The 27726-nt window shown below is 38.3% G+C and overlaps 1 protein-coding gene and 1 long non-coding RNA gene across 4 annotated transcripts in view; one reads left to right on the forward strand and one right to left on the reverse strand.

Moving 5' to 3' along the window:
- Positions 1 to 412: 412 nt before the first annotated feature.
- On the reverse strand, positions 413 to 24926 carry LOC136826941 (uncharacterized). 3 transcript variants are annotated; one of them, XM_067084536.1, is made up of 5 exons: positions 24677 to 24926; positions 19088 to 19486; positions 1708 to 1749; positions 1224 to 1474; positions 413 to 1085 (listed from the first exon to the last, which is right to left on the reverse strand). In XM_067084536.1, the coding sequence occupies exons 2-5, from the start codon at positions 19281 to 19283 to the stop codon at positions 765 to 767; spliced, it is 810 nt and encodes a 269-aa protein (XP_066940637.1). In that variant the 5' UTR covers positions 19284 to 19486; positions 24677 to 24926; the 3' UTR covers positions 413 to 764. The 3 variants fall into 3 exon arrangements, with proteins under 3 accessions (XP_066940637.1, XP_066940646.1, XP_066940654.1); XM_067084545.1 differs by lacking the exons at positions 19088 to 19486; positions 24677 to 24926 and adding an exon at positions 5205 to 5334; XM_067084553.1 differs by lacking the exons at positions 19088 to 19486; positions 24677 to 24926 and adding an exon at positions 2371 to 2500 and having other exon boundaries at positions 613 to 1085.
- LOC136826957 (uncharacterized) overlaps positions 5397 to 27726 on the forward strand; it is a 163352-nt gene continuing 141022 nt past the window's right edge. Inside the window, exon 1 of the long non-coding RNA XR_010849766.1 lies at positions 5397 to 5535. This is a non-coding gene — a long non-coding RNA (uncharacterized lncRNA). The remainder of the gene's footprint in view (positions 5536 to 27726) is intronic.

Raw genomic sequence — 27726 nt, forward strand, 5'->3', positions numbered from 1 at the left:
GAGTAGGAGCCAAAGCTGTTGTGTATCCTCCAAGGTACAGTAATCCTCTTGAAAAACCAATCACTTACATGAGGTACCACGTGACAAGACGAATTTGTCTTGCAAATGGAGGTTGGAGGACTTCCTTGCAAAACATCTTACAGCCTGCAAACAGTGATGTATTAGTAACTTGAAGGTACCCGTACAATCTGTATGACTGACCTGTTCAGATGAAAGGGCAGGTTCCCTTTCCTGTTCCCATACATGAGGAAAGCAGCTGGACATCTGCTACGTGAAAGATACACTGTCTTCAGAACAAGGCACAGTATTTTAATTGCTTCTGCTGAGTATCGGCTGATCATCTGGCATTTCAGTACTTCAAGGTTTGACTGCAGTTATTTGCAATCTTGGTTTAGATAAATAAAAAGACAGCTATTATTCCATGAGATCTCTTTACTTTTAAAGTAAAAATATCATAATTAAAATCTTGACTAAAGTTTAAAAAATCATCCATATCATAGAGTAATTCCTAGTTTGAAGGTCCAAGTGTTCTTACAGCATATACCTGCTCAAATCGTAGTATAAAATACAGTGTGGTATATGTTCTACTGTATCAGATTTTTGTTGAGTTATATGTGCAACTTACACTGACATTTTTTTTTCAAAGCATATGGGGATCACACAATGTGGAAAATTTTTTTTGGTTGTAGTACTGTCTTCATTCAATAGGACAACATTCCCGTCAGGGAACATAATATCTGAATCGTGGATGTAAAGTTTGTAGATCACATCCTTGTGTTGGTATGCTCATCTGAGGCTTGGTAGTCCTCCGAAGGTAGTGTGGTGTGTAGAGTGTTTGTGGAGATTCCGGCCCCTAGTGTATCTGTCGAAGCATTTGCGTCGTTATTGGTTGTTGCAATGTCAATGGTGGAAGTTGAAAGACCGAGGTTGTCATATCCTTGAGGTCCAATATCACTCCCTTCTTCGGGGCAAGATGATTCAGACGGCTGTCTCATTCTGCAGTGAGAAGGCCGGATTTGTAGACTAGAATCACCTGACGCTGATTGTGTCATGGATGATGTTCTTACTTGAAGGCTGCTATCACTCTGAAAAGATTCAAGATGTTAATATTAAGTAATGTAAGAATTATATCGTGTACAGAATACATCACTGTTTTTCAGACAGGCAGTATCTTCTGCAAGCATTTTTATATGGAATTTTCGACAACATTTAAGAGTTCATACCTGCTTATCGACTATCCTGCTGATAGTCAAGGTGTCAGCAACACCAATACTGTTTTTTGTTGGTGCATTATCTTTAGAAGCATTGATCATTTTCTTCTTGCAGAAGAAAACTGGAAGATCAAGCTTTGGGAAATTGTCAGCGCCCTGGACAAATAACACAATCATTACTAGTAGCATGAGTAGTACCACACATAGTTGTACTCCGGTCGTTGCTTTTAGTTCTGATATAGAAGACTCCATGGCTGCTATTCCTTTGGAGATAGGAGAGGCAAAAGAAGAAAATTATTGAGGCATTCACACTTGTAATCTAATTCAAGTTCCATTTCTCATCAAGAAGTGAAGTGATAAGGAATCTGAAACTTTTGTTTACTTTGGCTCTCAAAACTCTGCTGTTAACAAACACCTATTTAAACGTCTATCATTTAAAAAATATAGACATAAGAAATGCAAGGAAATTACTTCTAGGTTGGGAAATTATACTCACTTTCTGGGATGGAGAGAGAATTTGGATCTAACCGACCAAGCCCTGTGGAGATATAAAGTAAAATTACTTACAGTCTCCAATTTGTTCATGCTAACGAGATGACCTGTATGTTTGACAGGTTACTGCTTAGGTAACTAATCCATTTTAATTAAGATGGGGAGACTGACAGTTGAAACAAATATATAGACTTGTGGGTCTAACCCAAAGCAGTTTCTGAAGAAACTGAGAACAGAAATGAGTCAAGTGACACTGCATTTAGAACCTGAATTTCCCCTTGCGTTTTCGAGTTGCTCCAGAAACAAGACCCCGTGTTGGCGAAAGAACAGCCTAATCTACAGGCTATCAAGAAATCATATGTGACGATAACAGTTGTTATCGTCACATATGATTTCTTGATAGCCTGCATCAATTAATATATTCAAGTCTACCGAAAATCAGTTGTTCCATTTGTATTGTTTGTTCTTGAACTTTACAGCTCTGTATTTTAAAAAAGCCTAATAGAGTATTTGTTTTGCATTTTATATTCATCGTCAGTAAATAAAGTGTTGTAGCAAATTCATATGTGAACACATCACAGGTTCAGATGGAAAGTATCACAAGTACAATGGCAGACTGAGTTAACAGATACGCAAGTACAATACTTTAATACGATATCACCCTCACTCATTTAGCTGGGTAAGTGTAGAGGAGGTGTTGGGAAGGACGATATGTCCAGAAAGCGAGAGGTGACTTGCAGCAAGTTTAAGGCCTGTTGGGGTTGCCTTAAGGCAAGAGTCCGTGCTAGTACAAGGCTGGCTCAGTCTAAAACGCAGTGTGCTGGGTGCTGTCAATCTGCTGTTGGTGTGCCTCCATTAGCTAATGTTGTGGGGAGTCATCCTCGATTCAGCAGTTAGCTTATGAATGTTCCAGTCAGCATTGTCTTTTTTTATCTCTCTCTCGGGGGGCAGTCTTTATAAGGGGGACGGTTTAATCTTTAAAAATAAGCTAATTCCAAAGTCATATGAACATTTAACATAACAATGTTAGGACTACATTCTTTAAGTGTTAAGATAATAACTTTGAGAATGTTTACATAAGAATTTAAAAGAATTTTGTTCCTGTCAGTTAGATCGAGATGGTACCATTTAGCTCCGCCATTTTGGCTCCGATTTTATAGCACTATCGTTTCGGCGCTCATGCTTTTGGCATTCAACAATTTGGCGCTGTCAATAGTACCTAGTAATGCTTATCACCCAAACTATTTTTCTTAAACCTTTAAAGCCAGTGTTACCTAGTTCATGCTTATCACCAAAACTACTTTTCTTACATCTGTTTCTCTTTAACTTGAAAAACATTTTAAAGTAAATATTACAAGTATAGGAACTGCCTCGTGACTACTAAGCATCTAGTCATGTGCATCATACTACAACTGTGCATTTCAGGGCCGTGTCTAATAGATTTTCGTCGATAAAATCTTTACAAAGCATCGGATACGGATCGTATTTTGGAAATAGCTATTTGAAGCCACAGCCTAATTTGCAAAAACATGCAGTGAAGACTAATGTTGATAATTTAAGGCACTTATCAGAGTAAATCAAAGAAATTTAAAGGGAAACTTTGCTAAATCTAGTAAGCACCCAGAGAGAAGCTGGCTAGTTGTGACGTAAACTATGACATCAGACGTAATAGCAGGGTTCCCAGTAGTATGATAACGATCGTAAAAACACAAGTATTTGACCCTCTTGTACAATAAGCAATACCTCGAGTAGGATATGCGATAACTATCGAAAAAGAATTTTTTTTTCTCTATTTCCATCGAAAGTTCTTCACTTATGTTCTGCTCAAATCGCAAGACCCTGATAAATACCCGGCTGGCTTAATCTTAAACAACAGCATATTTTACATAATCTTATATTACAATTCTTTATTTCATATTTCCTTCAATTTCAATAAAGTTCAGTATAATCAATGGATTAGTGGATTATAAAATTTAGGGCATAACCCAAGTGCTTGGACTATGGGTTACGAGTTTCGCTCAGCACTACAATGTAGGTATCAAAAAGAAAATATATATATATATATATATATATATATATATATATATATATATATATATATATAATAAACGATGTAAATGAAATAATCAAAATAACTGAAAATTGAAAGAATGAGTAACTTCAAATCCATAAAAATAGATAAAACTGGGAATAGGCTACATAGACGCACTGATAACCACTCAACAACCCTACAACAAATATTAGTGACAGTTTCAAGTTAATGAATCAAACGTATAGAAACAACAAAACTGACATGACTCATCGAAAAGATGAGAGAGAGAGTATGTAGGGTAGGAGTTTGAGTGTGTGAAACAATATAAGAATTCCATATACTACTACTACTACCAACTTCTGAGTCTTCATTCATAAAGTATATTGGCGGGATGTCTAGTAAAGTACGTCATACTACGGTACCAGCATGTTTCAGATGGTTCATGACACAATCCCAGGGTGAAATTCAAGAAAAATTTCTTGTGGCTTTGAACAAGCACCTATTTCTGCAATGGAAGAATGTTTTCCAGGAGTAATGATATAAGGGCGTTTCTTCTATTTAGCACATAATATACATAAGCATCTTAAACAGACTGGGTTCCAGGTTTTATATAACAATGATTCAGAATTTACTTTTAAGAGCTTTGTGCCCTTTCCTTACTTGGATAACTAAATCGATGCCCTTTCAAAAGACTTGCCTCTAGAACTTCAACCACTGCTTAACTGGTTTGAAGATAATTACGTAGGACGACCAACGAGAAGAGGCCGCTCTATTTCCTTCAGAGATGTGGAACCAGTACAATCGGACAATTGCTGGAGAGGACCGAACTAACAGTCACGCAGAAGTAGCGCATAGAAAAATATACGCGGAATTAGTTCACTGCCCCATTATATGGAAATTTATTCATGGACTGGGAAAAAATTCTAAAGAGCCGAGATACACATTATGAACAAATGGTTGCTGGCCATGCTTCTAAACAAGGACTTCTTAAGTATGTGAGAGCTGATGAGCGCATTTTGAATACTGTGCGACATTTTGATGAAATGGAACCATCAGAATATTTGCGTGGTTTAGCCCACAATTACGAAATACATTAAATTACTGTTTTTAATTATAATTTTCTTTTTCTTTTACATAAATGTTTTAGGCCAGAATAAAGGTTTCGCATAATTTTGTATCCTTGTTTAATTTAATCCATTTCTGCCATCCTGTAATTTTAATTTTGGCGCCAGACCGTGGTGGGCCAAAAGCATGAGCGCAGTAACTGAGCACCGAAAAACTGGGGCTAAAAAGACGGCGCCAAAAAGCACCCGACCCCAATTAGATACCCTCTATAGTACTAATCTTTGTGAAAAAAAAAAAATAGTAACTCACGGCAAAAGTTACTAGAAATTTTTGGAACGCGACTGAAACGAGTGTAAGATTTTCCTACTTCAGAGTAGGCGTCGAAAAACCTGCCATTCTCTCACCAGGGATCTTCATTCATCAGTCACAGGCAGTCACCTGCCAGCAGCTCCTTGTAATGTTATTGTTACTCTGTCGCCGTACAGACTACAGCAGAACGAGAGCAGGTACTCCCTAATTGTGCTGTGTGTTTTGCCATTCTGTTGAGTGTGTTTTGTGATAATCTCTACCCAAGAATGGACGAAAAAGTCGTGCCAGAGGCCTGAAAATAACAAGGGAGGCAAAGAATTGAACACCAGATTAGGCATAGGTGTAGCCCTAGCCTAAAACCAGCACACCCAGTCAACTTCAGACTGTCAGAAGTACATAGGCAAGAATTTGATAACTTCATAGATGGTAAGTACTTACTGTTCGGTTAGTAAAATTATTTAAAATTTACAAAATATAAGAATTAAGCCTAGGCTGTTTGACATGGTTCTACTCCATATTGCATTGCTTGCCAAGGGTATTCATGTAAACGCCTTCGGTATGTGTATTATGTTATGGACATACTTTGCCATTGCTTATGATCATGAATCATATTTCGTAAAGACACCAGTGAACTTAATGAAATGAAAATGAGGTTAAAACTGAATAAAAATCACTTTGAAAAGTGTTGTGAAGAACGATTTTCAACAGAATGATTCCTTCAGTGTTTGTCTCGGAGTGTTGAATTCGCTCAAGTTTCGTTAGTAAACCAGCGCGAATTCTTGATTTATCAATAATGGAATATGTATTTAAGATAATGGTAAGAGAGGTTTCTCACATCCCGTGCCATTGAATGTTCTTTTTAATTGAGGTGTATTTATGAATTAAAATATCCAATACGCATTATGTAAATGTGTAACCGCCATAGTCAAGTATAGGTCTTGGGGTTTCAAGGGGTTTGTCGTAGGGAAGGATAGTTAGGATGTATATCTGTTGAATCATGAATTTTCTGGTGTATTTGCATGAGTTTTGAAAAGTGTTCGTATTTTTTCTCAGGGCGCGGGGAGTGCCTGGAGTCCATAGGCCTAGTTTGCCGAGTTACGGGGGTGAGGCCAGGAATGGCAGTTGCATAATACAAAAATGGTTTGCCCAGGCCGACGTAATAACGACCAGAATCATTCGTAACAGCTGAATTACTGGGAAAAACGTGAAACTGGCTAAAACGTCATTGTGTTTACTTAAAGAATTTTACTTTAAAGTTTCTAAATTTTAACGTCACAGAGACATTCCGCTCTGTGGAGTTTGCTTAGCAAGTTAGTCTTTGGCCCGTTTTCACGAATAACGCAATGGGCCTCATATTTTTCATCCAGTTTTCTCATTTATTTCCCTTTGTATTCAAGAGCATTATAATTTACAGCAAGATAACCTTAATTAAATGATAATGTTTTGAGCTTTTTAAAATATTTAGGTGTTATTCTTTGGTATTGTAACACCAGATAACTGTCAAACTTCCCAGGATTACATGGGATTACAAATTGGTTACTACTATACTATGATTACCGAGCTGTTCGCGACCTACCAAAAATAAGGATGCTGTCAACTACCCAACCTAACTAAGGCCTATGGCAATTATTACTGTACTTCCTCGAACTATATACAAAACTATTTGATCCCCCAGGGGCTAGTACTAAACACGGCGAAACAGTGATTCACCTACACTTTCGCCGTGTTTAGTACTAGCCCCTGAGGGGTCCAATGTAGAAAATGGCTGGTAGATATCATATTATAGTAGTACCACTAATTGTGTTAAAATGCACTAAACAATAAAAAAGTATATCACAATAATTTACCCTGAAAACTTTAGATTCATTAGATTACTGTATAGCTCAATAGTCCAGTAAAGATAAGCGGGTTTACATTTAATTAGAAAACTTCACGTTCCTTGTTTTACAGTAGTAGCAAATTTTATAGCAATATAAAAACTACGATTTTTTTTGTCATAAAATGACGTTTTCAATTCATAATCCGTAGGAAAGTAGTGCTGTCAGTGCACCTCACACGTTGCGCTGTACATTAAGGCGTTTGCAGCGCCCCTACTACCCGTAGCTGCAACCCCTTTCATTCCTTTTACTGTACCTCCGTCCTTGTTTCACAGTGCAACTGGAAGGTTTTCCTCCAGTTACACAGTTAAAAATTTAATCTCAATTTCCCTTCCAACGCTGAATGACCTCGTAGGTCCCGGGGCTTGGCCTATGGTTATTTTACATTCATTCCATTTTCAGTTCATGGGGCGCAGAGCTTCGATGAAAGTCAACCTTGTACTTTAACCATCTGTGGTTTTGTTGTTTCTTGATGATAATAAGATGGATGAAACTGAAGTTAGCTTCTTCTTGTGTGTGTAAAAGTATATTAGATAATTAAGCATTTTCTAGGCAATACGCTTTTCTTTGTAAGAATTTCGATTGTATGCACTGTCGTTTTTATTCACCGTACTGCTGACCATTCCATTGTCCATTTTGCCTGATTTACCACATTTTTTTTTTTTTCACTACGAGAACAAAAGTGTCAGTCGTACCCAGTGACTGTCCAGTTTGTTACAACCAGTCTGCCCAGCGTCTCAGCTGGTGTCCCATGGTTTTGGTTGAAGGCCGCTTTTCAAAGTTCAACCCTAACTGTTCTGCAATTCTGATTACTGTTCTGTCGATGTCTAATTTTAACGGTAATACCCTGGGAATTGTAATGGTTATGCTTTTGGGGCATTAGTGGTTGTAACCTTTGAAACTTGAATAGCAATACCTTGGGAATTTCAATGGTTAGATGTAGGGAATTCCACAATTCTGATGTCCGTACTTCTAGTCTGGCGGGTACTCCACAGATTGTTTCTCGTTGTTGTAACGTTCATTTGGCTATTTTAACTGCCATCTAATGATGTATTTTCAGTAATATATTATCGCAAGAGACAAACCTGTATCCTGCTATGCCATATATATATATATTATATATATATATATATATATATATATATATATATATATATATACTCTGTATATATGTAAATATATGTAAATGTACTCATTTTTAATTATAGATTTATTACTTAATAAACATACATTTATAATATCGTTTAATTGTTGTTTAATACACATTTAATAAGTTCTATTTTTTCCCTCGTATGCTTTCTGTCCTATAGAAATCTCTGTGATATAATAATAATAATATTTTGTTGAAAATATTGGCAGTTTTCAACGAATTAATCTTATAAGGGATTTTTTCAGTTCTCCTGACAATTCGTTTTTCTGGCTCAGCTACGTTGTTGAGTAGAATTCCAATATTCATATTTGTCTAGATTGGGATATTTGTCAAAGATTGTTTTATGGAAATATGTTTTGCTTATATCTTGTACATTGCGTAGTCTACATGTTTCAACCATCTCCGTGGTCGTCGCCAGGACGTTGGTGAAGACGAACTAAATGGATAACTGTTGTTTAAGATTAAGCCAGCCTTGTGCTGGCACGGGCTCTTGCTCCTGGAGCAGCCCGTAAAAATGGATAACGGGTTAGTTGTTGTTGTTTAAGATTAAGCCAGCCTTGTGCTGGCACGGGCTCTTGCTCCTGGAGCAGCCCGTAATACGGGTTAGATGGTTAGATCGGCTTTTATATGAGTGGTGGGCGGGGTCAACTTCGGCGCTGAATTATCATAGAGGCCTGCGGGCATTCCTTCTCGCTCTAAGCTGCATTTCGTGCGTCGATGGTCTGTTTTGCATGCGAGCGCTGCATCGCGGGGCAAGAGCAGGGGAATTTTGATAGGCACTTCCGTTATATCATGAATCTTGGTCGATGGTCGCGTTGCGTGGGGCGCGCGTTGTGGGTCTCCTGGTAGCCTTAGGAAGAAGAAAGGTCTCTTGCGTGATGTCCAATGGTGGTCTTTTTTTTCCCATATGAAAGGCTTCCAAGAGGCGCAGTCGGCGATGGTCTGATGCTTGATCTATAATGTCGATGTTCGGGATAATTCGTTGAAAACTGCCATTATTTTCAACAAAACATGCATCAAAGAAGGTCTACTCCCCGCAAATAATAATAATAATAATATCGGTGGGCACTCCCAGGATTTTGCCATCCTTACCTGTTAAGAAAAATCGTAAAAATAAATACTGTTTCCTTGTTGATAGAAGTTTGCTAATTGTTTTTTTAAACATGTTCATTAGAAAATCCTAACGAAAAAGTAACACTTGAGTTATGCGTTGCTGTTGATGGATGTTGAACAAATCATAAAGGCAAGATGTTATTTTCCTTTATCCTGAACTGTGTGTGAATCATGCCTTGTTTATAAAAATTAAAATTCTTCATAAAATTGAAACAAATATATATATATATATATATATATATATATATATATATATATATATATGACTATTTATCACATCACCGTGATTCATATACAATCAGAAAGCTACAAACGTCCTTTAATATCCAATTCGCTCTACCTCGGAAATAATATATTTGAATATATGTTACCGAAGGGGAATTTTTTAGTTGATAATAAGTCCACCGTCCCGTGGGGTCGAACCAGCGACGGACGAGGAATCAGGACTACAGTGACGCACTAACGCAGTCGGCCACAAGAGAGGTAGAGCGAATTGGATATTAAAGGACGTTTGTAGCTTTCTGAATATATATATATATATATATATATATATATATATATATATATATATATATATAGATAGATAGATACAATATACACACATGTATTATATCTATATCTATGTATCTATCTATCTATATATAAGTAAGTATATATAATATATTACATATATATATATATATATATATATATATATATATCGTTGAATTCGATGGTCTTTGGTTGTTGATCAACTTTTATTAGTTTTACAATATACTTTCTAAATCTTCTACGTTCTTCCAAATGTAGTTGATGGATAAAGAAACGAAGATTGACTCTGTTCCATTTACTGGGAACACAACACCAAAGCTGTTCCCTCACTTGTCGTGGCCTCTTCAAAGCGTAATACGTGTCCTGTTGTTTAAGATTAAACCAACTTTATGCCAGCACGGGCTCTTGCTCCTAGAGCAGCCTGTTATACATGATCTGTTGTTTAAAATTAAGCTAGCCTTGTGGTGTCATGGGCTCATGCTCCTGGAGTAGCCCATAAAAACACACTTGTCTTTGATTAAGCTGCCTTTATGCCAGCAACGGCTCTTGCTCATAGAGCAGCCCGTAAAGACACATGATCTCTGCGTCCGGTTGTTTTATTATATTATGCGGACGGAATTGTAGCGTCCATAAACATTGACAATACATTTCAGTACAGTATAATAAATTACGATAAAATATTTTTAACGGATTTTAAGTTGTGTAAAAATATACCTAGAAATGAGTGCTAAATGGAACCATTTCACTGGGTGACACAGGTCGAGCCCAGAAACAGCACATTACAATAAGATTTACAACAAAATTTCCTTAGTGAACTGCACTGTAAACAAAAACCACGTGTTTTGGTTGTTATGGCAACAAACGAATCATTTAAATAGGAGTTCTGGGTTACAAGTTAAGTATATCTTAGTTTAACCAGACCACTGAGATTGCGGGGAGAGGATGAAGGGTAAGGGACCAGAGATCGAGAGAGACGTGACTCTCTAGACCTTGGTTGTTGCTATGATCCGAGTTACTTATCTTTTCGGTGTTAGATGACGTGGGGCGCCTGCAAGATGGGAGCATCTTTCCGCTTCCAGTTGGCGGTTCAAGGTTAGTCTTTTTTAAAAAAATGCGGTCGGATTCTGCTATAATGAGTTTACATTGATTCCCATCCGTACAGACGGTGTTGGTATTCTCCGCCAGTTCTTGCGTCGTCGGTTTGCGATTGTGAATGTCGACGCAGCTTTGGTGATTGGCTCCGTTATTACGATGGGCTTGTAGACATCTTTTTAACGCTGTAGAAGTGTGTCCAGCGTACGTTTTTTTCGGAGAACTGGCACATCCTCTTTGGGCAAGTATAACGGTAAAAACGTTAGTACCGTCTTCTTTGTTCGGGTTTGGGTAATGTTCATTGCGAGGGAAGCGGTCAAATTAGGTTTGCAGTATATGCGAACGTGAATCTGTTCGAAGGGGACTTTAGGCGTTATCCCCCCTGCTGATTATGCTGGTGATCATCTGTACGGAACAGTATCACCATAGACTAATTATAGCAGAGTCCGTCTGCATTTCATTACCAAGACCAACCCTGAACCGCCAACTGAAAGCGGAAAGATCGCTCCCATTTTGCAGGCGCCCCAAGTCATCTAATAACATAATTAGCAGAGGGATAACGACCAAAGCTCCCTTCGAACGCGTTCAAGTTCGCAACTCTATTAAACCAATATGTACCCATACCCCTGAACTGCAAGTCTATTGGTACGTACGGTCGACAGGGCTGATAGTTTTTTTTTTCTTTCTTTCTTTTGCCGGGACGGTTCACACACTGATATACTACAGTGAGTTTAGTGACATGAATCATGGCACGGTTAATTCTGAAAATGTACGTCAATTTTTGAGATAACATCTGTCAGTTGTATATATTGGAGTCAGAAATGGATGACCACATCAATTGTGGAGCCCAGGGACCCTGGTTATCCAAGGGGACTCGCACACTTCTTCCTTTAGAAGCCTGGATGAGACACGGTGCCCCTTTCCGGCCATTGTGCTTACCACACGTTTCAGATGGGGAATTTGTACCTAATAACTTTCTTGTCTGTGTAAATTATTTTGATTATTGCAGGGTCGAAATTGGGTCCCAGTGCCAAAACTAGCATACGACGGGCTAAATTGAACTTACTCCAGATATACCAAAATGGTTCGAATCCAAGCCTGGAGGGCCCACTGGATCAATTTTATTTTTGAGGGCGGCTGGAGACACTCTCTCTCTCTCTCTCTCTCTCTCTCTCTCTCTCTCTCTCTCTCTCTCTCTCTGATAGGAGGTTATAATTGTTCATTTTAAATATTTTGATTAATTTTTTTCATAGTGGAGGGGGGGGGGGGTGGCGGATAGGCGAGCGGGATTTGAATGAAATCTTCCTGATACGTATACTGGATGATAAGTAACCGGTTAATGTACTTTTGTCAGCCCTTGGCTCCTGAGAGGTGAGAATCTAGTAAGGCAATTTACTTATTTTGGTTGTTTTGTTCAGAAATTTTCTTCATACAGAGTCAGCGTTACTAGGATAACATTGAACTAATCCTCTCGGCAATCAAGGTATAAAGGTTAGTTTCGACTTTTTAAATATTCCTCCTGAATTCATGTTCTTGTGCTTAAGATCGAACTCCACCCTCTACCAACATGATGCCTAGTAACAATAATAACAAAATTTTGCAGTAATAACTCATTCAGAATCATTCAAATACATGCAAAGAAAGTTATTAGAAAAGGCAAATCAGTTACCCTTAAATGCCCCATTTGAAGTGAGTGGATGGTAATTGACCGAAAAGGAGCACCCTATCTCTTCCAAGCTTCTACAGAAAGGACGTGAGTAGGTCCCCTTAGGTAACCAGGGTCGCTGGGCTTTCCGGCAAAGCCAGAGATACCTCCGGAATCTCCGGAGGGTAGCCTCTCTTAACCAAATTGATACGATTTAATTTTGAAAAAAAAAAAAAAACACAACACAGTTCCTGGAATCCATCCATGGATATGGAGACTTTAAGTTGGGTCAGGGATTGTATGTCTTCCATGACGTGTTTTTCCAACACTAAATCAAATCAGTTTTGACTACTATAGGCTATCCTTCGGGATTCCGGAGAGAATCTTTGGTCCCTGGAGCTGTAGGGGGCCCACTGGTGCTTTCCAGAGAAGCCCAAAGGCCTTGTTTTATAAAGTGGGTCTCTATGCAAGCTTAATTCCTGTTAGCTCAAATTCCAGCGCCCCTGGATTTCAGATTTTTGCTACCGTGTAAGGCCGGTGTCACACTATGCGGCGTCGCCGCTACGGCGAAACCGTATGCGGAGTCGCACAAGGTGATATCACACACAAACCAATGAGAGGTGTCACACTAGTGCGGCGCTGCCGTTTCCGCCGCACTGCGCCGCAGCATGCTGCGGCAGCGCCGGACCGCCGCAACGCCGCATCCGTCCTGCTGCCATGGGAAAACACACATAGTTCTATGCACGTGGTCACACCAGACGGCTACGCCGCTCCCGGCGCTCCACTGAACCACTTGTTTTTACAAAGATGTTTGACGTTGATTTATTCATTCAATGCATTCATGCAAGGCCATCACTTTGGGAAAAGGGTGATAAAGGATATTGTGATAAGCACCAAACAGAAAGAAGAAGATCCAGACAAATCATTTTTAATATCCATTCTTCCTGATTACAAGCAACTTAATGATGACGAGAAAATAGATTTCAGACTGCTGACTCTTCAATTCTTTCAAAGCATCCGACGAAAAAAATCACAGAACTTACAGCCAGGTCAATTACCTCAAGTACCCTATCTTTCATCTCGGCAGTCCGTAATGAATCCCTCTTATCATTTTCAAAGGTATCCTGCTTCTATGTCAAGCAGTGATATGCAAGCACCATTACATGTACAGGGACCACTTCATATGCAGGCATCATTTCATCAAATGCAGGCACCAGTTCACATGCAGGGACCAGCTCACATGCAAGGACCAGCTCATATGCAGGCACCAGCCCATACGCAGGGACCAGCTCACATGCAGGCACCATCTCAACTAATGCAGGAACCATCTCTTGTGGAAGCACCATCTCCTGCATAAGGATCCTCTATGCAATCACCAACTCCTGTCCATCATGGCACCATAGATACCCAATCCACGTCTTCACAGGACTTTCAAATGATTGACGCAGTGTCTCCTCAATCTCCTTACTAAACATCTTGCTTCGATTATGAAATAGTTTTTCAGAATTCAAGGAATATTTTATTTTTACATTTGATTCTTCTATTTGGATTTGAATTATTATAATATACTGTAGTTACTGTATTACATTACCATTTTTTCCAGTCTGAATAAATCATGTAATAATATTTATTTTTTTTTTTACTCACCTTAGTGTAATTGTTAATCTTTCTTCTGGAGATATTGATCTTCGAAACTTTGTATTTTGCTTCGAGATATGAGGCCTCAGCTCTTCCAGCAGTTCATCAAAAGAAGCTTTAGACATTCGGTAATTCTCGAAAAACCTTTCATCATATTTTCGTATATTCTCATTTAACTTTTCAAATCTTTTACTTGTTTCTCATTCTGCATAAATGGGTGAATCCAGTGTTTACGACGAGTTGGCTCTTTCAGTAAGCCCTCTGCTGCTAATGCACAAATAACATTCATTTTGGACAACATGATAGTTAACCTATCTATGCTAGCTGCTTGGGATAGACTGAGCGACTTTGCCGCTTATGTGTGACAGGATGCAGGTGATGCGGAGGTGCCGCATACGGTTTCGCCGTAGCGGCGACGACGCATAGTGTGACACCGGCCTAAGCTGGCAAAATCAATCCTAGTTGGCCTATTCTAGTCATTTGTCTGGATTGAGGCTGATAGTACTCAAAACATGAGCTTGTCTCCTATAGCTTTACAACTCTTCAGTTGCTGTGTTAAACTCATCTAGCAAGTTGAATTTCGCTTAAAATTCCAGCTTCGTCATCGAAATTTAAAGTTATAAACAAATACAAACACTGACACATTTAACAGGGTACCTGTACATCCGCTGTCCGTATGAGCAGACTTCTTAGCACGTCATAGCTACTTTGGTATATAATATATATATATATATATATATATATATATATATATATATATATATATATATATATATATATATATATATATATATATATATATATATAATGCGTTAATAATTTCTAATAATATCCGAGTATTACTAGTTTTATTTGTGATTTTTCTTTGTAAATACTTTGAAGTTTTGTAGGATTGAAATAAGTTTTAAGAACTGGACTTCTTTACAATCTCCGGAATAATGGTGGTGCACTCATAACCGCTGGGTACTCACATTCTTAAAAAAGGGTAGGACATCATTCAGTAAAATGCAAATGTAAAGAATCCATTGAATAATTTTCATGAAAGTACTCTTTGATCGCGTAATATGTTCGAAGATGACACAGCAGTAAAGTAAATGTTTTTGTGAGAAAGTTGAGTTTTTCGTGGATTGCAATTCATATACTATATGGTAACTCGAGAAATAGTCGTTTAAAAATTGAGTCTGTCACCATGAAAAGGTTAAAAAGATTCTTTTATTCTTCGATGCAAAAGCGAAGCGTGAAATTCCTTGATTCAAACTGATGGTAATATGAGGTGATGATAATAATCAGAGACAGACAGGATTCAGGCAAAAATCGTCGGTAAGAAAAGTGAGGTTGCTAATGGTCTTGATATTCCCGTTACTGATACGAGGTCTACCTCCAATGGCAACGTTGTGTTCAGTTTTGCTAATACTGACAGTAAAAATGATGCAGCACCCAAAATACGTATCCTGGTAGAATATGTTGAAACAAAACATATGGGGAAACTAAACTAAAAAATGATGTGTAATATTTATAACAAGGAAGATGATGTGGTTGGTGCATTGGTTGACAAAAGTATTACCTACCGCTAATCCTAGAAGTAAAGAAGATAAGCTTATTTGAGAAATCTGCTGCAGGTGGGACTACCCACATCTGAAATGTGATCCTGAAATTTGTCAAACTTTCCGTGGTTATGGTGAAAAAGTTATATTGCGTGGGGAACGTATAACATACGAAACAGGCATCATGTGCTGAGCTGTTTCTACACGTAAATTCAAAAATGATGATAGTTTGTGGTAATTCTGTTGGCAGTCACGCAACGAAAGAATGCAATTCAAACGAAGCTAGGTGTATAAAAAAGCACGATACAGAAATGACAAGATACCAGAACAATGGGTGAATTGGAGAAATGTCGAAGCTTCGAATGCGGAAATGAGACTGGGGACAAATACTGACCACAGATATAAATGTTAACGTTTTGAAATGCCGTTTTGTAATATTCATACTCCGAGAGAGGGTAGGTTGGCGGGGAAGTGTTGTCCTCTAGTGTTCAGCTGTTTTCCCTCTAAATTCTCAAGAGACCTCAGGCAGCCTAACCAGTTTTGAGTAGGTGAGCAGCAAGAGTAGTGTTACACCTCGGGACAGGGTTACCTTTGTATTATTTGTGTTCCACTGGCTGCCTGTCAGAGGTGCTTTTGATTGGAGCATAACGCTTTACTTAGAATATTAGGCGTTAGATATCCATACGGAATGAAAAATGATAACCTAAGGAAAATTACAGAAATTCCAGGTGAAGACGAGATACTGTAATGATGAAGGGGATATGGAGATGGTTTGGGCATGTCTTTCGGCCCACTTTGGGAAGGATAGTATAATGTCAAAAAGGCAGTTTCTAATTGTCGCCATTGTAGAAGCAGTTACAATTTCCTTTGGGAGTAAGTTATTCCCAAGGTAAGAGAATTTCGTATTAAGGAGTCCGAACATGATAGTGTCGATTGTTCTTCCGTTGGCACCAGAAGAGTTTGGAAACCCAGATCTACTTGGATCATAGATAGAAGTTAGGCTAATGATGAGTGGAGAATCACGGAAGTGAAAGCACAGAAGGATATGAGTTGTGGAATATATATTATACATATATGAAATTGTAAAGTTTCTCACTGGTGCAGTTCTTAACAGCAGTATTGACTTTGCATTATTCTGATTTCCTTCCTCTCTGATGTTCTAAAAGGGATCTTTACTGGTTGGGTAATGGAGGCAAAAAGTTATTCACTTCATGCACTATCATAAACTCTGTCAGTTTTCACTGAATATAGCTGGTCTATGCAGGTTTTGATGTCATAGCAACGGGGGTCATCGTCAGTGGTTATTGAAAAATGAACGAAATCAGTGGAACTATTTATGTGTTCCCTTCTGTAATTTAGGGGTTTTTCGATATATTTTTCATATCTTACGTTTTCCTTTTATGTCTTTGTCATGCCTTTGTTTAAACTGCAAGAGGACTAGGTTAATAAAAATCAGTATGGCCTGAATTTTAATGTGTAGCCGAATTTTGAAGATGACATAAATGCACACTGATATTTCTCACCATTATTCCTCAAGTATTGCTACATTCGTAACTGGGCAAGCCAAAACTACTTCTAGTTATTTTGCAACAAATCGTAAAGTCAAGTAGTTGTAGATTAAGCCAGCCTTACGCGGGTTATATTTACCATCTTAGATGCATGATTGTACAATCAAAAATATTAATGTCGCTGCGTTACAATTCACAGTTATAAGGTATGTTTGCCGTCTTTTGATATTACACTGAGTATTTCTTATTCCTCCTTTTGGCAATGATGCGTCAGTGTTGACCTTTATGTGTGTTGTAACTGTAGCCTAACTGTACTTGTGTACATGTGGAAAAGGGTAGTAGTTGTGGCATACAGACTGGGTGACCTTCTCTGACTCGTAAAGGTAAAGTTGCTGAAAAATAAAAAAAATAAAGGTAAAGTTCTGTACAGTGTTCTGGTGTAAGAGAGAAAACGTCTTCGAGTCGTGACTTATTCTGATAAAATCAACGACTGAGTGGAACAGTTCACCTTCGATGAAGAGCAACTTTAGATTTGTCAGTAAAGTTCCAGTTAGATTATTCTTTACCTTGATATGAAGTCAGAGTTAAGTGAAAAATGAAAGACAACACAAAAAACAATCGTTAGTGTCCTCAGAACGAATCAAAGTAGAATTATTCGCTTTTTATATAACAACTGCAAAATTCGAAAGTCATTTTCTGCCGAATATACGACGGGTGCCCTACTATAGTTATCGGGTAAATAGAGGAAGGATGATAGCCAACCCCTCGATCCGTAAACTTTAAACTCAGGTATTCTTTACCGTCCCATATCTCTTTTGCAGTACCACCAAAAACGAGCCATGTCAAGCTTTTTTATAACTTCAGTCATTTGCAACATAGAAACTTAGGTAGAGCGGAAATTCTTGTACTTCTTGTCGCGGAGAGAACACGCAGGAAGGCGAAACTACCGGCGTGAGTCACCAGTCGCTTCTTTGTGAGATACAGCACCCACCCCAATTTTAATTGTCTGTTATTGTGTGATGTCTCAACATTTAAGAGGTATGTATGTATGTAAACACGCACATATATGTGTATATACATACATATATATATATATATATATATATATATATATATATATATATATATATATATATATATATATATATATATATATATATATATATATATATATATATATATTATCACAGTGAGCTTTCCCTTAAAACATTGGATTATCTTTATTTTTAGAACCAAGCGAACGTAATGGAACCCAACAGAAAAAGTAAATTATACTGAATGCCGGCATGCGGAAAAAGAGAATGAAAGGAAAGGACAAAAATAAATAATTGCGCGGGTAAATCAGCTAGAACTACTATGTATATTTCTCCCAAGAATTTCCATATTTTGTCATTGGAGAATAATGAAAAATACACATCCTGTGTTCCATATTTTGTCATTGGAGAATAATGAAAAATACACATCCTGTGTTATGTACAAGATTGATGTGTTAGATTACATTACCTTTTACGATTGTTCTCTGTCACTGAATCATATAAGAATAAAGATAGATTTTATAGGCTGAGATAGATCGATAGATATAATTGCTATTGAGCTAAGTAATTCATTATTGATATTTTTCTCTAGGTTTGCCTACAGAATCTTTCAGAACTACTACTACTACTACTACTACTACTACTACTACTACTACTACTACTACTACTACTACTACTACAGTACTTCCTTCTAGCTCTAGCAGTTGTGGTTTTTCACAACCGTGACAAGTAATGGTTGCGGTGGCCCTTGATAATCTGGTAGTCTTAACGGTATGATAAGACCACGCGAAAATGAAGAAATGGCAAATAAAAAGTGTTGACAAAGCAAATCGGATTGATTCTTACCGTTCTCCAGGCAGGTGCACCTCTCGCATCTTTGTGGTTGATACTTTTCGGGTTTGTCCGGATCGCAGTTTTCCCTGCAGGTGATGAAATAGCACAAATTTGCTCTTTCCAGGGGAACGGCTTCGACAGTTGCCAGCAGGACGAAGACAAGAGCTGTCGAGAAGTATGCAGCAGACTTGAAGAGATAGGACTCCATGTCGTCGAGAAAATTTATTTTTACGGATGATCCTGGACTTTCGTTTTCAAGATCTTTGGTGCGCGTCACGCCTTTTCGTTTTACTTAAAAATAACTTCGTTATGAAGCGTAGAAAAAGTTTTAGATAAGCGTGATTAAACCATCCCTCTTGTTAACCACTGCTTCGTATTCCAAAGTTTTCATTGTATATAGTTATTTAGATCCTGGAAAAAGAAATGGATGTTTGTTAGTTCATTACAGACATGCCAGTGCATATGTACACAAATTCAAACACACACATAATTACTGTATATATATTAAGCCGTTACCCGTATACTGTTAATCTCAGTAGCTTTGCCCTTTACCTGTCTCTCTCTCATTGCCATTCGGTATCCACACCTCGCTTGCACGAAGGAAAATTGACTCAACAGTCCGTTTATACATACCCGCCTTGGCTTTCACAAGCAGTCCAAGTCTCTCTCCAGTCTTTTGCAGACAGTTATACACACTGCTGCCTTCTTTGCCTCAGTTAGTTTTTAACTTGCCTTCACCCGTCCAGTTATCATCGGTCATGTTTATTCCCGAATATCTACGCGAATCAACCACTTCCATTCTTTCACCATATAGCCTATAGTAACATTCATTCCGTCATCCATCTTCCCTAGTTTCCATTTACCATTATCGCCTTGCTGTTGCTTACATTTGCTCTCATATTCTCACTCACGCAAGGACTTCAAAATCCTGCAGTAGTTTCTGCCGTTACTCTTCACTATCCCTTATATAGTGCTATATCATTTGGAAACATCATCCATTGTACAGTCCATTGACAGTTCTGTCTTATTCTACAACTTTGTATTTCTGTTGAATTCTTTCTATGACTTCACATCACTCCACCCAGAAATATATTAAATGACCACCGAAACATTACACGCTCTAGTCTGAGAAACATTCGTAAATGAAACCAGACCCTCTCCTGTCTATGTGAACATGAGCTTTGCGGCCATCATAAAAACTTTTTATCACTCTAGTATCTTATTTAATCTACCTTACATCCTCAACAGCTTCCACAATGCCTCTGTCATTTCTATCATATACAGCACTTTCCATTTACTTGTAAACTTGTCATAGAACCATTCTTTCATAAGTAGATTCACACATCTGCCTGTTTAAGCTCGCACTGTCCCCCCCCCTCCCCGCCTTCAATCTGCGTTACTTTCTCAGTCAGAATCCTACTACATACCTTCTCTGGTATTCTGAGTAACGTCATGCCCCTTTAATTTACTTAGGGTGGCTCTTATCAATCTTACTTTCCTTCATCCAAAGCTACCATACAAACACTGGTCAGCAGTTCGAACACACTGCAGCATATCACTTGCAATCATATTAACTCCTGATGTCTGTCCATTCTTCAGCCTTTTAATTGCCTTACTTCTTCAACAGCACTTCCACAAGTCTTCCCGTGCTCTCATTAACCTCTTCCGTTCTTTCATCATTTAGCTCTGCATCTTTTTTTCCACCTTCCACTTTCTACAAATCTTTCCAAACACCCACTCCGTTGACCTAGGAGTGTAGCAGCTTCAGACATCATCGTTTATTCTAAGATAGAGTTGTTTTCCATTTAACCTTTCTCTGTTTATATTTTTATGTAGAACAATTTAGTATCCCAATCCATCCTCTCTTATACTTGCAAATGATCTTCTCTTCTTTCATGTAATTGCATTGCAAATAATCCTTTTATTTCAATATATAACTCCCATTTCCTCCTTTAAAGATATGCTGTCAGAAAATGACAAATTTTCACTTTTTAATATTTTAAAATTCCTTAAATTTAATCATTTATACGATAAAATATAAGATTCATAGAATAATTTATAATATATTCCTAATTAACTTAATTAGTTCTTAGATAAACATATGTCGCTAGGTTTAATTAAATTATTAGGGTTTAAATAGCTTGTCTAATCCTTCGGGCCAGCCCTAGGAGAGTTAATATTAACTCAGTGGTCTGGTTAAACTAACGTTAAAAAAAAAAAAAAAATCCTCCCACACTTACTGTTTCAAATCCTCATTCCTTCTCTCATATACACACGGAATTTCGCTGTTACCCATGTAGCCCTCCCCCCCTCCCCGTATGGGGGTAGTACGGTCAGTGCACCTCACGCAGCGCGCTGTAGGCATTGCTTAAGGTTCTTGGCAGCGTTCCTTTGGCCCCCAGCTGCAACCCCATTCATTCTTATTACTGTACCGCCATTTAATTTCTCTTTATTCTATCTTGCTATCCACCGTCTCCTAACAATTGTTTCATAGCGCAGCTGCGAGGTTTCCCTTCTGTTGCACCTTTCTACTCTCAGTTTCCCTGTCAGTGCTGAATGACCTCACAGGTCCCAGCGCTTGGCCTTAATTCTATAATCCATTCCATTCCCGTGTAGCCCCATTATTGAATTACTACTTTTTTCCACCTCCTACATCGGTCTCTTCGGCCCTGGCCTATATTAGATCAATTTTCTCCAAACACGCTCATCTGATTTCCCTGTTATCAAAGTTCTTTCCGTTAAATGTATTTACAGCCTCATTTTCCACTCCTTCCTCTCCAACTTAAATTTAACCTCCACTTCAACTCAATGATCAAATGTTCTTCCAACCACTCCTCTAATCGTCTTTGCACCCATCAGCTTGATCTTCCAACAGTATTGAAACTTACTGTCCAGCTGACTTTTCCTCGCGATTTTCTCTTCCCCAGTTACGGTATACTTGACAAGCAATTTCCACAAAAGACACTTTTTCTTAGTACTCCGAGAAATCTGTCCCGAACAACATTGTCACTTCTCTCACTTTCGTTTGCCTCCGCATTTAAATCGTCCTCCAAACCCAGCCTGGCTCAGGTTCACCAGGCCAAAAATATTGACTTTCACTCTCATTCTTGCCCGTGTCTGAATCATTTATATATACATATATATGTGCTTACCCCATATGAAAAATGGGATAAAAGCACGTTAAACGGAGAAGTATATATATATATATATATATATATATATATATATATATATATATATATATATATATATATATATTTTTTATATATATATATTTGTAATAGCCACAATGCCCTCTTAACTTCGTCGAATTCTTCGCGCTTTTTTGGATGCGCTTGTCGCTACAAAGCGCGCGCGCGCGCGCGCGTGTGTAATTTTAAATAAAGAAAATGTCATATAGAATGCTAAAGAGTCAATATTTTACTTTGAGAGTTATGTCTGAAAAAATGTGTTTCGTAAGTTTATGAACAGTGAGATGCCTGTCTTGAATTCCTTTATTGGACAAAGAGTCCGTGACTTATATTGCCCCTTTACACAGAGGTGACGTCAGATGCAGACCTTCCGGTTTTCAGAAATATTTATTTCATTCTTGGGCATTCAAAGGGTTGTATTTGCTGACGGCGTGTGACTTCTCTTGGCGATAAGCCTGTCAGACCCTGACCAGTGTGCTAAACTTGGCTGATCGAACGGCCGTAAACACAACTATTGTATTGACAAATGTCGCCAATATGTTTTGCGTTATCATAGTCCTTCACTTACGTTGACTTGAAAATTAATTTGGGTTTCGGAAATTCAGTCTCTCTTCTAGTGTAATTCGGTCACCAGCTAAAGGCATCTTACAACATCTTATTGCCGTTTCATCCCCGAGTGGGTCGGGACTTTCACCCTGCTCAGATCGAGAATCATAACGGTTTGAAGCAGTTCAGCCTTCGACCTTGAAGCAGTCGGCCTGTTTTTCTTGCGGAAAACAGTGGGGTCATTTATTATTCTCTCTCTCTCTCTCTCTCTCTCTCTCTCTCTCTCAATGTGAACTGTGCTAGGCGCAGAGTGGCTTCAAGCTTTTGGGGCTCTCTTTGGAGATGGGGGATCCAGAGAGAAGCATCTTGGCTTGTGAAATTTGTTTTTGAATTTCAAATTTTGATTCTTGTTTTTCGATCAGATATATTATAATGTAGTTCCAGTGTAAATCTAGTGCAGCCCAGAATGTATGCATGTATGTATGTATGTGTGTGTGTATATATATATATATATATATATATATATATATATATATATATATATATATATATATATTTATATTTAACACACTCAATTATGTATTTAATCTTGCTCGGAATTGGGAAGGAAATTAGACATCACAGAAAAGACGGTATGATACCGAGCAACATGTATTCATCTTTAATTATATGATCCCTTTTGTTTTGAGCATTCTTATTCTGGTCGGATGATGATCAATAGACTTCAGTTTTGGAGGTCCTCTAGTAGGTCCATGAGGCGGGCCCCCTTTTACTTTTGCCAGTTACAGTGAAAAGTTTTCTGGAAAAACTTGTTTTACTGTCTCGTACGTTTCAGATAGTCCTAATGTCATATAACTTTTAGATAGTAACAGATGGCGAATGACTAGATACTGCATACATTTAAAAAAAAAAAAGTCGTTTCTCATGATGCTCGCCGGATGAATCTTCATCGTCGATGAGTTTTCAGCAGGAATGAAGATGGAGGTGGTGCAAAAGCAGCCAGTATCTGGTTTGGTCCTGTTTAGTAAAAGTGTGCCGGAAAATATGTGACCTGAGGTGGTGTCAAGGAATATTAGTCCGTTGGCAACATTGGCTATCTCGGTCTGACAGTTGCTTAAGATCATACCCAAGAATGGTGTCCGTCTTAAGTTTATATATTCCTTGCCAAACACCTTAATGGCATTGTTGGAAATAGGTGACGTATCCATTGAGAGTAAAGCTCTCTCTCTCTCTCTCTCTCTCTCTCTCTCTCTCTCTCTCTCTCTCTCTCTCTCTCTCAAGCCACCTTTTTGAAGAACCCTGCCGCCTGTGACTCTGTAAGATGGAAATCGTCTTGAAGAAAGGAGATTCGTAAATTCTAGAATGTAAATGGCAAAAAGAACTTATTTGAGCAAGGTGACAGTTTTAATATTACGTGTTTATTCAGGCAGCCCAGCGGGTAGTAGAAGCTGTAGTATCGCCATCATACCGAGTGGCTAGAAACGTTTTTATTACAACGCGACCATAATTGTGAGTGTTTCTTTTTTTCCTCCGCGGGTCGGACATAGCTTTCCGGCATTACGCCCATGATAAATAAGTGGGTTGATGCTTCACAATGGTTGATGGGTGGGAGGAGTGCGTTCCTGGAAGAACGCGCGTAAACCGAAGAGCTGGATTCACTTTTGGTTGCATTTTGCTTTATGTTAATTTCTATGAAACTTCAGTTTTTCTTTTTTTTAACGGATACCGCCAGTTTTTCCTCTTCCTTTTTTTCCGCACTGTACTAGAGTTCATGATTCACGATTCCACTAATAGTAGTTTTTCTTCATATACACTTCACAAAGAGTATTACACAAATGTTCATTGATGTTGAAACGGTACTTACTTTTCACTCTACCTTCCGATATTTCTTTGATACATCGACGGCAGAATCTTTTCCTGGTTCACTAATAAGTAAATAAACCTTAACCGCAGTAACTTCTTAATGTAAAAGTAATTCCAGGTTTCAGTCGTTTGCTTCACTGATGCTACATCACGCACCCACAACTGTCTGGCGTTAACTGAAGCTTTGCGAGACTGCCGAGACAGGTATTCTCTCGGCGGCAACTTCCCTGACTGTGCACTCATACCTACCTACCTGGCCTGGGCTGGGCCACCGGATCCCGGACACATATTACCTCGCCCTCTCCTGTTACCCTCCCGTGATTCAGGAATTTCCCAACGAGTGTTCTTGAGGCGTCAAGTTACGTGCACAGTTTTGCTCATTTATTTGTAAAGTTTATTATCTGGACTCTACAAGATTTCGAGTGTACTGTATGAGCTTAGTATGATAACGGTCTACGGGTAAGATTGCGATTCTCACGAGAAAAATGACCATAATTGCCGTCTGACATCACGATTTCCTCTTGTTAGTCATCGCGTTCATACTGCCGTCGCGTTCCGTATCTAAATTCAGCAAATATAGATCGGCATAATATTGTACAGTATACATTTTATATATATATTTATATATATATATATATATATATATATATATATATATATATATGTATGTATGTATGTATGTATGTATGTATGTATGTATGTATGTAGGTAGGTAGGTGTAGGTATGAAACCATCAGTAATTGTTAATCGTGACCTAAGACCTACTTAATAGCTTATCATTACTTTTTCCTTTGTTCAATAGCTATAAAGCTCTACTGTAGTGTTTAACTATTTATTGATCCGTTTTTGGACAGTGGAATACTTTTTTCTGGCCGAATACCTAAATATCTGAGAGAATGTATTTGGGTAAATTAACCATAATTCTTAATGCATGGCCAATGCAAGTTTCGGTTATAGTAGTGTAAGTCGAGTTCCATTTCATTTTAGGTATCCTGCTGTTTTTTAAATTATATTAGGAAACAAACCTGTCTTTAGTGTCAATCTTCTCCTATTATAAAATGTATCATTTGAAGGGAATGCAATCCTTGGCCGACGTAGTGAATATTTTTCAGGTTTGCTGTACATGGGAAATAAAAAAGCGGCGGAACTGAATGATTCAAAAGTGGAAGGCGTTAGTGTATGTTTGAGAATCCTTGTAGATCCTCGTGGAACTAATTTTTGAGGATTTGAGGAGGGCAAATATGCCATCATACAATGGAAAGACAAGGAGATTCGATGGGATTACGTGGACGATGTTGCACTGTGGTGGTGAAAGTTTGATCGAGTGACTGACCAAGATTGATAAGGCATTTTTGGATGAGGGAAAGGTTGTGAAAGGTAAGAGTAATTGTTCCATTGTCAAAGGTAAAGATAACAGGGGAAACTGTAAGAATTACAGGACACAGCACTGCTTATATACCAGGGAAGGTGCATGGTAAAATTTTGTTTGAGAAAGACAGGTGACAACAGGATTGGTAGGGGAAGAACAGTGTGGGTTCAAACGAGAAAGATGTATTGATGAGTTCAGTCAAGGGAGAGGGTGCTTTGATCAAGTGTTTATGAAGAAATTACATGAAAAATATGAAGGTGAAGGAGAAAAGCTGAATGTGATATACTTTGACCGAGAGAAAGCTTATGAGGGAATGGATAGACTGGCAATGCATAAAGCTGAAGATGTATACTATAAAAGGTAGGTTAAAAGCATTTAGAAATTGTTAAGGTGTAATTAAAATTTGTGTGGAAGTATGAAGAGGTGAAAAGGACAGGTTTGGTGTAAAAATGTCAAAGAGCCCAGGATGTGATATATCTCTCATGGTTGTTTAATAAACTTCATGAACATGAGTCATGGCTGATGTTTGCAGATGATACAGTACTGATTGGGATAGTGAAGAGAAACTGTAGGCACTAGTAAAATGGTTTGAAAGCATTTGTATGAGGAATTAGAGTAAAAACGAGCTGTGTGCAAGTGGAAACCACAAAGATAAAGCAAAAATGAGAGAAGAGGTGAGTCACGAAACAGTTGAGACCAGGAAGATAGCAGGGTATCTGTAAAAGACTGGGCAGAGACGTTCAGTACATATAGAAGCCAAGGTGGGAATGTATGAAGGTATTGTTGACAGCTCTCTCTCTCTCTCTCTCTCTCTCTCTCTCTCTCTCTCTCTCTCTCTCTCTCTCTCTCTCTCTCTCTCTCTCTCTAATGGAAGTGAAGTGCAGATGTTGTGTGCAAATGAAAGAAAAAAAGGTTAAAGCTGCTGAGATAAACCAATGCGCTGAGAAATGTGGAGATGTGTAGAGACGATAAAAAGGTTAGCGAAGGCGAATGAATGGATCAGGATTTTGAGATGGTTGGGTCAAATAGAAAGAATGGAAGACTGTAGATTTGGTGAAAAGTCTGTAATTCAGAATCGTATGGCGGAAGGAAAGGAAGACCAAAAAATTGCTGGATAGGTGGACTGGGAGAGCTAATGGAATGGTCAGGCCTTAATATTAAGTCCAGGAAGCGCGAGAATGCATTTGAGGTGAAGATGAATGACATATTGTTGGAGGATGAGGGTCTATTAGAAGCGCTGCTGATGAACATTTGTGTAGATGTTTCACGTGGCCTGGAGGTTCATCCATGATTCGTCAATAGAAGCGTGGCTGAATTAGTATTCCATGATGCAACTTATATTTGATCGGCAGAATTCACAAAGCGTCTCCCTATTATCAATTTTCCATTTTTTTCCTCTTTTGCAACACGACAATATTCGTAGCTGTGCTGTTCACTCAGGAGGTTTTGGAACGCATGGCGTGGTTTTTTTTCATTTTCACGAGTGGGTTTTACCCAGTGACTCTTACTATTGTTGCCTTCAGTTGGGCTCCTATTTTCTTCAGGATTATTAAATATTTCGATGTTTTCAGTTTTTTTATCGTTGCAGGAATCCAAATGTTTTGCCTCATGTTAATGCTTAGTAATTACTTGTTCATACATTGTTACTTGTTACTTGTTGACGGCTTATCCAGATCCCGCAC

The sequence above is a fragment of the Macrobrachium rosenbergii genome, chromosome 3, assembly GCF_040412425.1.
Source record: "Macrobrachium rosenbergii isolate ZJJX-2024 chromosome 3, ASM4041242v1, whole genome shotgun sequence".
In the NCBI taxonomy this organism is placed as follows: Eukaryota; Metazoa; Arthropoda; class Malacostraca; order Decapoda; family Palaemonidae; genus Macrobrachium; species Macrobrachium rosenbergii.